This window comes from Amphiura filiformis, chromosome 18 (genome assembly GCF_039555335.1).
Source record: "Amphiura filiformis chromosome 18, Afil_fr2py, whole genome shotgun sequence".
Taxonomy (NCBI): Eukaryota; Metazoa; Echinodermata; class Ophiuroidea; order Amphilepidida; family Amphiuridae; genus Amphiura; species Amphiura filiformis.
Genome location: NC_092645.1, coordinates 13,965,204 through 13,978,852, shown reverse-complemented (window position 1 = coordinate 13,978,852; position 13,649 = coordinate 13,965,204). Strand labels below are relative to the sequence as shown.

Below are 13,649 nucleotides of genomic sequence, written 5' to 3'. Positions count from 1 at the left end.
AATTCATACACACAAAGCAACAATGTGTGTGGCATAATATTAGGCAATAACAACTCCAAGTGCTCATACAGTAAACATAATAAATAAAGACTTTATAAGGAATTTATATACTGCAGCTTTCTTCTGTAAGCTGTATGACCCCTAAAAGACTCAACACCGGTCTAACTTTTGGTTATCATACAGGAGGATGATACCCCCTCCCCTGTCTGTAATTTGTAACAAAGGCATAAAAGCTTATATAATGTATTTGTATCTAAAACTGGATACGAATGTTTGCTTCAATTGTTTGCTCTTTGCTGGGCAAAACACAATAATAGGAGTCAAAAATCACCTTTTCTATCCTGGGCAGCCGCCTTGCCCTGCTCGTCACATGACTCTGATGAATAAGACAAAGACAGATAGATATACATTCAGCGATACATGAACATTAATGAATGCAATAGTCGGTCACACTGTGATAGAGAATGAGGCTGAACACACGGCACATGTCATTTGGAGGAGCGCAAAAACATTCAAGAGTATGAATTTAAGAAAGCTTCAACATACTAAAACTAAAAACTTACATGGGGGAAGTGGAAAATCTTTTCCAACATGATTTATTGATCTAATTTAAAAGGTTTGAGAGATTTTCAATAATCTACTGGTAATTTATTCAGGTAAATATGTGGCATATTAAACCAAAAAAATGTGTTTTTCAGATTCAGTAATCATATTGTGCCATTGCCTATTATGCTTTACTCGGCCTCATTCACTAACATTTAAGGTCACAATAATATTATAATTATGTACACAAACAGAAAGAAATAACTAGAATAAAATTCAAGAGTAGATCAGATAACAGTAAGAATACAGTTAACAGGGGATTATTACAAGTACTAACATAAGGAAGGATTAAGAAAGGAAGAAATAGTAAGAAATCACATCTCACTAGCTAAAATGGTTTTATTTTCATTGATATATTTTGGGAACAATTCTTAATTTCCAAAATAACTTTTTGCTTTGACCATTTACAATGTCCCCATCTTAGTTTGGAAAGTACATTCTACTGACTGAGCAAAATGCTCCACATAATGTCAATCTCCTGTATGATTATTCATTACTTATGATCTCACACCACCAAATAAATCCCCATAGAGATATGTACTAAATTTGCCTCAAAAAAACGTAAGAGCGACTCAGTTCTTAGCAACAGCTATGATGGTTGAAATTAGCCCTAGCCTGATCCCTCTGACTGGGAAAAAATATAGGGTGACCGTCATTATTTTTTACGACTGGCCCTCGAAGTCTATGATGTCTGGGAATTACCTAATTTACCTCCAAAATCATGCCAGTGTTTCTGTATAGAAACAACTGCTTAAAATCATTAAAAAATACTCGATCTCTCCCATCTGTGGTACACTTGCAAGATTTGATATTACTAATGTGACCAATCCAAATTTAGCCAAAGTTATGCAAATTTCTGCTCATTTTAATGCTCACTTTAGGCTATGCATGGTTTTTTCTGAGAAATGCATTCAGGGCGCATTTACCGTATAATACTATTTGGTGGTGTGAAATCTTATAATTTATTTCCTATATATTTTAGTCAATAAACATGGCTAATTTGATACATCTTTCTCATGGCAAGATATTGGAAGTTAGTATTTGGCTTTTGGATTAGGTTAAGCATCATGGATTAGTAGCAGGGTTGTGGATTACAGATTATGGTTAGGTATACTGCATGCACCAACTATCTTTACAATGCAACAAACTGTCTTGAAGTCATCTAGAAGACCTTCAATAGGGAATGGACTATTTGACCTATTCCATACACCCGGTATGGAAGACATAAACCTTATTCTTCCACACAGTGAGTGTGAATTTCAAATGGGGTTTAGCAAGCTAGGAACCATTCCATTTCGCTTATTTGTTTATGATTCCATTTCATTCATTTGTTTTTATTATTATTATTTTGTGCATAAAATTTTTTACCCCAATTGAGAAATATCTTGAAAGCGTTCAACCCACAGAAGTTTACACTTACAGTGACTTAGCTGGCCTAGGATTGTCTTTATAGCGAAGTATATCTAAGTATCACGAGTTTTGTTCACTTTTCACAAACTTATTCAAAAAGAATTCTTATCCATCCATTACACCTGTACATTGAATTCCCAGCATAACTGAATAAGGTAATTTAAGTTTTAAATATGCACTTTACAGAATGAAAAAGTATCAGTTCCGACAGAAACAGAAAATTAGTACAAAAAGCCTTGAAACGAGCAAGCGGGCACCAACATGAAGAATATGCAGCTTTACACACACAAGTATCCCCCCCCCGCCCATTGTGTGGCAGGTGAATTTGACTCCTGATTGTGTGATGTGTTCACACTATTTTAGACAAGCAAAGAGCACTTTGTTGTTGATTTTTAGTGTATTTGTTTGGGTTTCAAAAACATGCAAAACAAAATGCAATACCACATTCATTCCAATAGTCATTTTGGGTGGGCACTTATTTTTTACATAGTTTACCTATTTTTTTTAAGGAGCGTTTATTAGCTAGACAAATTTACGTATGTTATAAAAGTGTCCTGAGACGTTCTAGTAGCTTTTCTGATGCAGAAAATGTAATGCAAGTTTACACAGGACTTGTAGTCCTCCAGCTATTTCACTGTATCGATGTCTATCCGTCACTTCAACATTAATGGTACGCTTTAGCAAATTGAAAATACCCTGGGTGGACGCTTATTGGGGGCATGGGTGCTTATTGGAACGAATACGGTAATTTGAGATGGGAAGTGCATAGTTTCAAAGTGGCAAATTCTAAATACCATAAAACATTCCTGCATGGTACATTCCTGCAAAAAAAATCTTTATTTCTTTATTTAACCACTTGCAGAAGCCATGATGATATATTGTGACATGATATAGTATTTTTCTGAAACTATTATTCTCAAAATTGTCTTCTTCACCAATGATGAAAGCATGAAGATCTGGCATGAAACTTATGAATGCAGCAATAAATTATTTGCAGAATGTGCCCTTGATGCGACAAAAAAAAATCTACAGTTACCGACCCAGATTTTGCATTTTAGGATTTTTCTCATTTTGCTTTTTCCTGTATGAAATTCAAAACAACTATTTTTGGCCCAATTAATTTTTACTGAATTTGAACAAAATGTTTTTTAAATAAAAAAAATCCAAGGGCACTGCATAATCAATGCTAAATGATTCAAGCATGCTTGCATGATGAAAAGAAATTTTGATAAACCATGGAAAGTTAGTAATGTGGTAACATCGCGTGGGGAGAAAGGTACAACAAATGATGAGAGCCAGGTGGATAGGTTTACATGCAAAACAAATATAGTGGAGAAGGATATTGACCTCTTCAGTAAATCCCATAATTCCTTTTGGTTTAGTGAACATCGTTACTAGGCGTTGCAAGTTGGTGTGACGTCAAGTGAGATCATCTTGGGTCTAACCGCAAGGAATTATGGGATTTACCAAAAAGGTCAATTATCTTCATGTAAGCATACTCAAGAGTAAGCCTGGTATCAAGACAGCCTAGATTATAATTACGATGCAGGGCTTAGATTTCGACAAGTATCACAGAAACGATTTTCGTAATGATTCCCATAAGATTTGGTTGCAAGAATCAACTTCTCTCATTGTATCATACAGTAAGTGCAGTGACTAAGATGGATTTTGATTCTTGCAAACCAAGAAGAAACCTAGGCCCTGGGATGTCTAGTTTTGACAATAGGCTAATTTCATGTATGCTTACATGAAGGTTAGATCTGGACAAGCAATAACTGAACATTGACTGATGTCACCGCACAAAACTGTGGTATACACCTCGAATCAATGAGTCATTCAGCTAGAATCACCTGCAGAGATGCACTCAAAATTTTGCATCTGGTGTCATGGGCGTGGAAAGTGCCTGCACTCAAAAAAGGATGTAGCGTGTACGTTGACCCAGATCCAGTAATATATTATATTAATCGGCAAGGCAACCAATCATAGCACATTTCTACTTGAGTGACAGGTGCCATCAGTTATGTCACATGCAACATTTCAAGTTTCTTCCTGCCGGCGACTATAGATGACAATATGCAGGTGGTTCCAATATGCCAAATTTGACAGTATAGCTCATCCACAATACATCACAACCTTCAAGAGTGCTTTTTGGCTAGTACAATCTGAGACTTCAACATATCAAGGTAGCGCTTCCAGCTATGTAGTAACATTGAGGGAACATTTTGTAATTTGAAGATGTGTACAATGACATCACTTGACAATAAGAACTATAAGTAAATCATGTGTTATATACACTAGGGTCATTATTTCTCAATTCACCCAATGGGAAACACCTCACCCCCTTCAAATTTGTTCAAAATTGGTATACAGGGTGATTTTGGCTGTAAAGCTCAAATTTCAAATTTTAGCTTAATCGGACGTCACGGTTTTAGTGCTATGCCCGCCCATTTTGGCGATTTAAATGAAAAATGGTGCGCCCATCAATATTATGGCGACCATATCTCCGTAACCGTGGTCCTACTGAGCTGAAATTGATGTCATTATTTAGCTAATCTCTCAAAGAATCCAAATCTGCTATTATTTAGTATGTAGGAGTAAGAGAAAATTTGTGACCTTTTTTTCTGTACTTTGACCTTGAATTTGACCTTGTTGCCCACGTGACCGCGAGATGAATTTGCGTTGGAATTATACCCCCATATGTTGTCTACAAAATATCAAAAAATTGGAAGGGTAATATTTTTTGTTTTTTTGCTAGACTTTCACAAAGCAAGCATGCAGGTGAAAACATATGTATTTAATGCATGTACTTATAGGCCTATATACAATTGGCCTATATTATAATAGTATCATGTGTACAATATACTGAGCCTACATACAAAATTACAGTTTTTCAACCACATGCTTGCTTTATGAAAGCCCAGAAAGAAAACAAAAAATATTACCCCTCCAATTTTTTGATATTATGTAGACAACATATGGAGGTGTAATTCCAACGCCAATTCGCCTCGCGGTCATGTGGGCAACAAGGTCAAATTCAAGGTCAAAGTACAGAAAAAAAAGGTCATATTTTTTCTCTTCCTCCTACACACTAAGTGATAGTAGAGTTGGATTCTTTGAGAGATTAGCTAAAAAATGACACCAATTTCAGCTCAGTAGGACCTACGGTTACGGAGATATGGTCGCGATAATATTGATGGACGCCCATTTTTTCACCGAAATCGCCAAAATGGGCGGCGATAGCCGAAAACCGTCGTCCGATTAAGCTAAAATTTGACATTTGAGCTTTGCCAGCCAAAATCACCCTGTATACTAATTTTGAACAAATTTGAAGGGGGTGAGGTGTAAAATTATATTTTTTTTGGGTGATTTGAGAAATAATGACCCACAACTGATGTAACTTGTTTGGCTCATCCAGTATAGCATCACCTCATGGACTCAGCGCAAACTGTTCAGAAAATAATGGGCTTTCTAGTGGAACAAAGACGTAGGTCTTTCGAACCTAATTGAAGCCACAGACTTGTGAAAATCTTGCTTGTGCCATCTTGCTACCAAAAAAAACAAGATTCTCCCTGCACACGCATATAGTGCAAAAGGGCTTTTTTGTTTTCCACGATTATTGAGCAATGCGCCAGCAAGCTTTAGCAAAGCGTACGCAGTACTTTAAGCATGCTAAAAAAGGCGCACACGCATACACCACAGGTGAATCTCGTTTTGAAATGTGTATGCAAATGGTCATGGATGCCTACCCTTCCTCAAAATTTCAAATGAAGCCAGTGAAAACTTACCTTGCTTTTTCTACTAAATCAATCTCTGATGGGGGTCCATTTGGTCTAGGTGAGTGTGGACCATGTGGGGGGCTGGGTGACTTCATTAGTCCTCCTCTTGTCAAGAAACTAATTAACAAACAACAAAGTATTAAGTAGTGCAAATATGGTTATAAACTATATCGATAACAAAGAAGGGTACCAAGGCCAACAAGTGATGAAGAATGCCTTGAAGCTGTTAAAGATCTGGGGCACCAAGGCAAAAACTGAAAAGGGGCAGGCAATGAGTCCTGTGGTACACATTAGTTACATGCTACGAGACTGCATTTGGATTCTCACTATGGAATTTACAAGATTTTGTTGATTCTGCTCCATTTATCAGGGTTCCCGCACCTTGAAGACTTTTCAAGGACTTTCAAGGTCCAAAAGCATGATTTTCAAGGACTTACCACAAAACAAAAATCATGATACGGCTCTCCATGCAGCACGTATTAACGAATGTGACAGTTCTTCTCCACTCCCCAAATTTTGTCAAAATTATGCTTTAGGTAAAATTCCAATTTTCAAGGACTTTCAAGGACCTTGTTCAAATTTCCAGGAATTTCAAGGCCTTGAAAAGGTGTTTTCAAATTCAAGGACTTTCAAGGACCACGGGAACCCTGAATTTTATATAATGTATCACACAAAATTTTTACTGAGAATCAATCCACTAGGCTTCTCACAAATCTACTCCGGAAAATCTTTGCGAGAGTTAATTAATGAAATTTCTAGCATTGGATAAACAGACGTATTGATCCTTCAAGTTTGACCACAGGACAATTAAATAATTTACTGTCAGCAAAGTAATAAGCCCTTCCAAGATATTGGCAAATTGGCAACTGTGCATGCTCGTCCTCATATCCAATATAAGCAAAACAATCATCTCCACTGACGGCATGTGAATAGCCTGTGCCTCAAAGGGTATCCCCGGTTACTTTACTTTTCCATTACAAAATTAGCTGTTCTAAATTCAACCCAACCTCAATCAATACTTTGCTTGTTATATGCAAGTACTCGGACATTAAGAACAAAGAATATGCAAAACACAAGTAGCAAACAATTTTTTTTTACAAAGTACTTAGTTCTCCCCATCGAAATACTGAGTAAGTCCAATGGTGATTATCTCCAATCATTATTACCCACAATTCACTTTCGTCTGAAATAGCGAAGGGTTTATATCGTTATATCCGATCAAAAATTTTGTCACTTACTCAAAGTTATCGTCGTCCTCCACCACCTCTTCATTAACGCCTTCCTGTTGCACTTCGTCCCTGTGTCTCACTACGTCTTGTGAAGAAGAATGTGAATCTATATCTTTCCTATCAATTTCATTAACTATATCCTCGTTATGATGAACTCCTAACGATGGAGAAGAAGATGAGTCTGTGCTTGCAGCGGGTGCATTGGATAGCAACCCTGCATCGCCAAGCTTATGTTCATCATCTCCTGATCCTCCCACCATCGGCGGGGAAGCCGGCGATGACGTCGACGAAGAGTCTACCGGTGAATTGACTACGATGTCGCCTTGTTGAGGCGATGGAGGGGAAACGGCTGGCCCAGCATCATTGACCAGTCCGTGGTGCATAGCGCTAACCGTGTTATCAGTACAGTTTGGCTGCGACACAGCAGGTGGTGGTACTGGACAAGCCTCGTTGCCTTCTGTCTCCACCACCACCGCGGCAGGCCCACTCGGACTACAAGGGTTTGCATTGCTATCATTGTCCCATACAGTGCCACTACTGTCTGGCTCTGCTTGTGTTTGCTTTGCAGGTGAACTGCTTGCTGTGTCTAGTGAAGAGTTGTGCCCTAGTGACGATGCTGCATCGTTACTGTTGGTGTGGCTGACAGGGGATGGACTTGAACTAGGTCTACTGCTGGGTTCCTCCTCTTCCATTGCCCTGTGAATTACAATAAAACAGTGACATGTTTAATATGGGGATGGACTAGTTCAGACTTGTTCTTACAAAAACTCTTTCAAAAAATATTTTAACCAAATTTTTAAAACAAACAAAAATTAAATTGGGTAATTTCTGAGACAAAATGTGCACCGCAAAAAGAATACATACAGCAGCTTTTTGCCTAAATCAAGAACACCACTCATACTTGCAGACTTAGATCACAAACTAATCTAAAACCCCAAGAGTCATATTTTTTTATTAAAAAAACATTTTCCAAGCATTGACAGGCTTACATACAATGTTATACGTTCTCCTGTAAGTGTGAGTGCGATTCTGAATCCATCTTTATCCCTGTTAAATAAAATTACATTCCCTAGATGCCATATTCCTTCCTTTTCCACATAAGCTATGTTCAGAAGAAAGGTAATTCTCGGCAGACATCGGATGACTTGGATTGTAAAACGATTCAAATAGATCGCCAATGTTGACAATCTAGCAAATGGCTGCCATCAACATCATCCCTACAGCAATTTTCGGCGAACATAGACACGCATGCACATGTAAAGATGACTGCTATCATGTTTGTGTATCATACATATAGCCTCATATACACTTACAATGCATGCAACGGCAATTTAGTCTCTTTCATACATTTATACAACAACACAGGCAGGGGACGCAAGCATTTCAAAATGGGGATTTGGGGGGGTTTTTTGGTCAATGGTCATAACAGTATTTTTTTTTTAAACGTACATCTGTATTTTTAACGTACAGGTTGGCAGGTCTGCTTGCAGTTTTATAATTAAAGAAAGAAAACTGACCTTTCCACATTATTTACAGCGTTTACTTCATTGCTAGTATCCGTTTCGCTACTGCTCACTGTATTTTCACAAGTTCTGTCCGTCTTCGCTGGATCTTCTGATGATGATTCACTTGATACAACTGAAGGTGTAAAATAAAATGTGAAATGTGCCAACTTTGTTAGAATATATTTCATATCTCTGATACTAGGAAGAAAATTTTTTTCACCCTTTTCTTAGCCATACACATATAACTATGCAGTGATCCAATCCAATCCAATCCAACCCCTGAAATTTATATAGCGCAAATTCAGTAAGAATCAGAGTTTACAACAATTAAAATCGGCAAGAATCAAAACTGATTCTCCTAAAATCATGCCTATTTCCACACACAGTAAGTTACTTGATTCTCTTGATTTTTTGAGGATTGGTGAGAATCAATTTTGATTCACACACAGTTCAACTAAATTGAAACCCTGTTGTGGCTTCTGTTCTTTTTGAAGCTTTACCGTGTTTGCTGTTCAACGTACCATAAGCTGCTCCTGGTCGACTAGGACTATTTGATTGACAGGCTGTTGCTACGTTACTAGCTGGTGATGGCGACGGTGATGATTCACTTTCCATAGCAACGGGAGAGCGACTCCTTGGACCCTCGTCACTGCAAGAAACAAGATTTATATGTCATATTAAAGTTGGTACATCTTTACATGGCAAATCACACAAACATGGAACAATCGTAAGTTCATTTGTTGTCAAATAGTTCAAAACCTCTACAGATTTAATTATATGATCCAGACGAAAAAATATAGACATTCAGCAACAGGCAAAGTCCATTATCATCATCATCTGTTAATGAGGGTCAACCAATGACGTAGAAAAACATAGATCGCTGAGCTCGAACTGGTACGTTGCCGTTTCATTGACAATCACACACTGAATAATCCATTATGAAATGAAGGGACCTAAAAAAATCACCATCAAATGCAACTAAAATGGGAACTGAATTTACTCTAGCATGTATGGATTAATAAAATTAAATAAATTACTTGTTTTAGCATATTCAACTTTACTGTGTACCATTTTTTATCAAAAAATTGCTGAATAACAAAGGCAAGCACGCTCCTAAATCTAGTTCATTCGCCCGTTGCCATGAGGGCTCTACAGGAACGGCGACTGAAGGCGAAATTTCGAAAAGTGGTAGAGTTGTTTAGCGTGGCAACACTGGTGATATACCAGATTCAGGCGTGCTTGCCTTTATAATTCAGCAATTTTTTGATAAAAACAATGGTATAGTGGGAAATTAAATGCATTTTAATACATGATTTGTTCAACTTTGTGTATTTATACAGCACCAAAACCGGCTTCACAGATTCGGCGAGCAGGGCACTCTATCCTTTGTACCTCATTGGGGCCAACTGTTCCATGAATCACAAAACACGCTACACCTACTCTGCGCCTGCTACCGGATTTTCTTAAAGCACAGCACTGTCTTGATATCTTTTGCGTAAACGTACATAGGTACCAGACAGCTGATCAATAAGAGTGTATTTATATTATTTAAAGCCTATGACAAATATAGGCTTTAATTTGTGTGTATGCAAGCAAGCCTATGGCAAACAAACCATAAACAACACTCAAAAATGCTAAGAGAACCCCTGTTTTGAAATGACAGTTCCTTTCCTTTCCTTACCCAGTATTCATAAAACCTGAATTAAAATCGCTGAAGTTGGCCCAGCCTGTGTCTTCCTCCGCCGAGCTGCTCACTGGCTGTTGTTCCCACGCTGTCGGCGTTGTATCCATGGCAACCGCTGAGTCCATGGGGACGTCATCAAAATTGTTTGGCCAAGCTGTGGAGGGTGTCAACACTTCATGTGAGTTCACCAAAATATAAAGAATTCATTAATCTCTTACTTCAATACTACATAATGTGTAACATTCATGTTTGGTGGGCATTCTCAAACGATAACAGACATCGTCTTGGTCAGGGTTGTTCCATCTATCGTGTTTACCCATTTACACTAAGTCCCTGTTGGTTCGTATATAGGGCTTTTCAGTTCTAATCAATTTTCTCTGCATCAAAAAAGTATGCATTCCTTTCAGTGGGCACGAGATGTAACAGCCAACAAGAGCACCAATGGTGCTGTAGCTCAATTGTTTCTGGATATAGGCATGTCATTGGAACTAATATAGAATTATGTTATTGGTATCATGGTATTATAGGTGCATAATATCACAACTTATTGTCAGTTACCATATTCAGCATTATTATTATGGACTGCATAAATTGAAATTGGAAGTATGAGGTAGAGTTATTTGAAAAACAGCTTTCTTGAAGAGAATTGGACAGAGCTCCACCATCTGACAGCCATAAGGAACTGTCGGTAGGGAAAGCTCTACCATCTTAAAGCCCCATTTAAGGAATTGTAAGTGAGAAATGGAGGATTTATCAAAGAAGGTTGAAGGAAAATGTCAACATTAAAGCCAGGCTCATGACCTTGAAAACTGACCAATGTACATATATGAACTGCATCATGAGATGAACCTTTTTAAAATACCACTTTTCTGAAAAAAAATGGACAGAGCGCTGCTGTCTGACAGCCCCATTTTTAAGAACTGTCAGTAGGAACTAAGTCCATATGGAGGAATTTTTAAAGAAAAACATGAAAAGGTTGGAAGTAAAGGCATCAACTTTGAAGGTTCATGAGCCAAAAACAGCCAACGCATCGGGGCATCATTTTGTGCACATTTTGAGCTTTGGGCTCCACAACACCTGTACTCTTTTTACCCTAATGTGCTAGTGAAATCAGTGCACATTTCTTTGGGCAAGGCCTCAAATCGTTAGCATTCTCTCAAAGCACTGGTGTACACACACACACACACACGCTTAAAGAGGCCGCATAGATCGTTAAGTGAAACAACTGCTTCAACGAGTTGACGTCACTACCACATCAGGGTGAAAAATGGTACAGTAGGCATGATATTTTGCGCAGTACTGTATAAGCGATTACTTTCAAGCACAGAAATACAGGCAATTAAACTTTTTGAATGCTTACGATCTGAGGTATCAACATCCATCTTTGCAGGTTCTTCTGATGAGGTAGACACAGCTGCTGATGCAATTGATGCAGATGGACCGGGGGCAGGATTAGACGAGGGCTTCTCTGGCGCTGACCTCACCTGAAGTGGACCACTTGTTTCTTCTTCCTCACTGTCGCTGCTGTCATTGCTTTGGTCACTCCCTACTTCTGCTGCTGCATTACTGTAACAAAGAGGAAATTTAAAGAATGATTGTGGTGCCAAATTTACACAGAATTCAATCATGAGAAACCGGGACTTTGGAAATGTCTCCCAACCATCATACTTGCAATATAAGAGCATCATGAATACACATTTTCACATTAAAACTATCAAACTAAGATGCACAAATAAATTTACAATGTCATAAAATTCAAAGAATTCTCTTTAGTTGGTCAGTATTAGGCAGCAGGCTGGGGTCATAAACCTAATTGGTGCGTGCCATTATCCATACCCCAACCCCCTACCCTTATTAAGATGACCACCCTTCCAGTTTGTGAATGAAGTTGGAAGGTAGCTACTCAGGGGTGAAAGTCCACTTTTAACAAAAAAGCTTGAATAAGCCTGAAAATTACCAGTTGGCCCTAAAACGGGCTGAAAATGAAAGAAATTGCGCAAATCTGGACTATAAGAAAGCCTGAATTCAGGCAAAAGCCTGAAAACTTGCATCCCTGTCTTGAAGTAATACAACTGTAAAACCTACAAACTGAACATGATGGTAAAAATCTGGTGCGTGAATAACTTCTGCAAGTTCTGTAAGTAGTCCCTGATTTAACTAGAAACCCCATGGACCAAAGTCATAATATCTCCAACCAACTGGCCTAATCCATTTGAAAACCAAGACCCCAACTGAGGATGAAATTTTGAAATTCCAACCAAATTCAATAGTTTAAATAATTCCAGATCCAACCATTTTCTTCCATAAAAGTGGTATTTCAAACAAAATTATCTCATATGAGGCCAAAACAATTTTACATGAAAATAGCAAAAATGTCCAGCTGGATCTGAAATTGACAATATTAAAGAAAAATCCTCCACAAATGGAGGAGGGTGTATTTAAATGGAAGAGCCCAAGAGACAACCAGATTGGGGCCCAGATTAGGGTCTTACCTTGGTCTTGATTCTGTTGTTGATGTATATGTTAATTCTTTCTCTTCCCACATATCTTCTTCATCACTATTGCTATCATTAAACTGTTGTATTCTCTCATTGCAACATGCTTCAAAGAGGGCCGAATTAGGCTGCAAAATAATACATGCACATAAAAAAACACATTAATATTAAATCACACAAAGGCAGTTTGCCAGGACCACTCTGGGATTTTGTTCTTTCATTATCAAACTACTGTCCAGCTACCACTATTTATTTTTTTCAGTCTTTTTTCTAACAGGTTCTTTCTTCTTTCTTCTTCTGTCGACCATTACATTTGCTCTAGCACTGACATGCTTACACCGATTTTGACCTAACTTTGTCAGAACCATCACTGACCATGCCCCTACATGTCACATGAAACTCGTGGGGTCAAAGGTCATGTAGGGGTCACAGAGGTCAAAAACGTGATTTCAACTCAAAATGCTACTTCTCCCACAAATTTTGCAGGACAGTAACGCCACTTGCACATATGCATTGTTATTACCCAGTGTCTATAATTCATACACAGATTTGAGGTCAAAGGTCATTAAGGGGTCATTTCCGGTATAAAACCAAATTCCTTCAAACATTTTTATTAGCTAAGAAAAACATAGGAGAGTGACGGTATGTGCACACATGAATTATGTTACTCTAATGTATATGTGGTATTTTTTTATTTGGGGTCGAAGGTCATTAAGGGGTTACTTCCGGTATTACTTCTCCCACAAATTACATAGGACGGTAACGCAACTTGCACACATGCATTGCTATTACCCAGTGTTTATGAATCATACACAGATTTGAGGTCAAAGGTCATTAAGGGGTCACTTCCGGTATAAAACCAAATTTCTTCAAAATTTTTTATAAACTAAGAAAAACATACTAGAGTGGCGGTATGTGCACACATGAATTATGTTTACCTTATGTAT

The 13,649-nt window shown here is 38.0% G+C and overlaps 1 protein-coding gene across 7 annotated transcripts in view; it reads right to left on the bottom strand.

Moving 5' to 3' along the window:
• Positions 1 to 13,649, bottom strand: part of LOC140139900 (serine/threonine-protein phosphatase 6 regulatory subunit 3-like) — a 94,880-nt gene that overhangs the window by 11,233 nt on the left and 69,998 nt on the right. For 6 of the 7 annotated variants that reach the window (XM_072161667.1, XM_072161668.1, XM_072161669.1 and 3 more), the window contains exons 16-22: positions 12,700 to 12,830; positions 11,568 to 11,773; positions 10,205 to 10,379; positions 9,045 to 9,172; positions 8,536 to 8,656; positions 7,028 to 7,714; positions 5,799 to 5,906 (exon numbers count right to left, since the gene is read on the bottom strand). In XM_072161667.1, the coding sequence (XP_072017768.1) occupies positions 5,799 to 5,906; positions 7,028 to 7,714; positions 8,536 to 8,656; positions 9,045 to 9,172; positions 10,205 to 10,379; positions 11,568 to 11,773; positions 12,700 to 12,830 (1,556 nt within the window). Of the gene's footprint in view, positions 1 to 331; positions 377 to 5,798; positions 5,907 to 7,027; positions 7,715 to 8,535; positions 8,657 to 9,044; positions 9,173 to 10,204; positions 10,380 to 11,567; positions 11,774 to 12,699; positions 12,831 to 13,649 lie in introns of all 7 variants that reach the window. The other variant, XM_072161670.1, reaches the window with a different exon arrangement.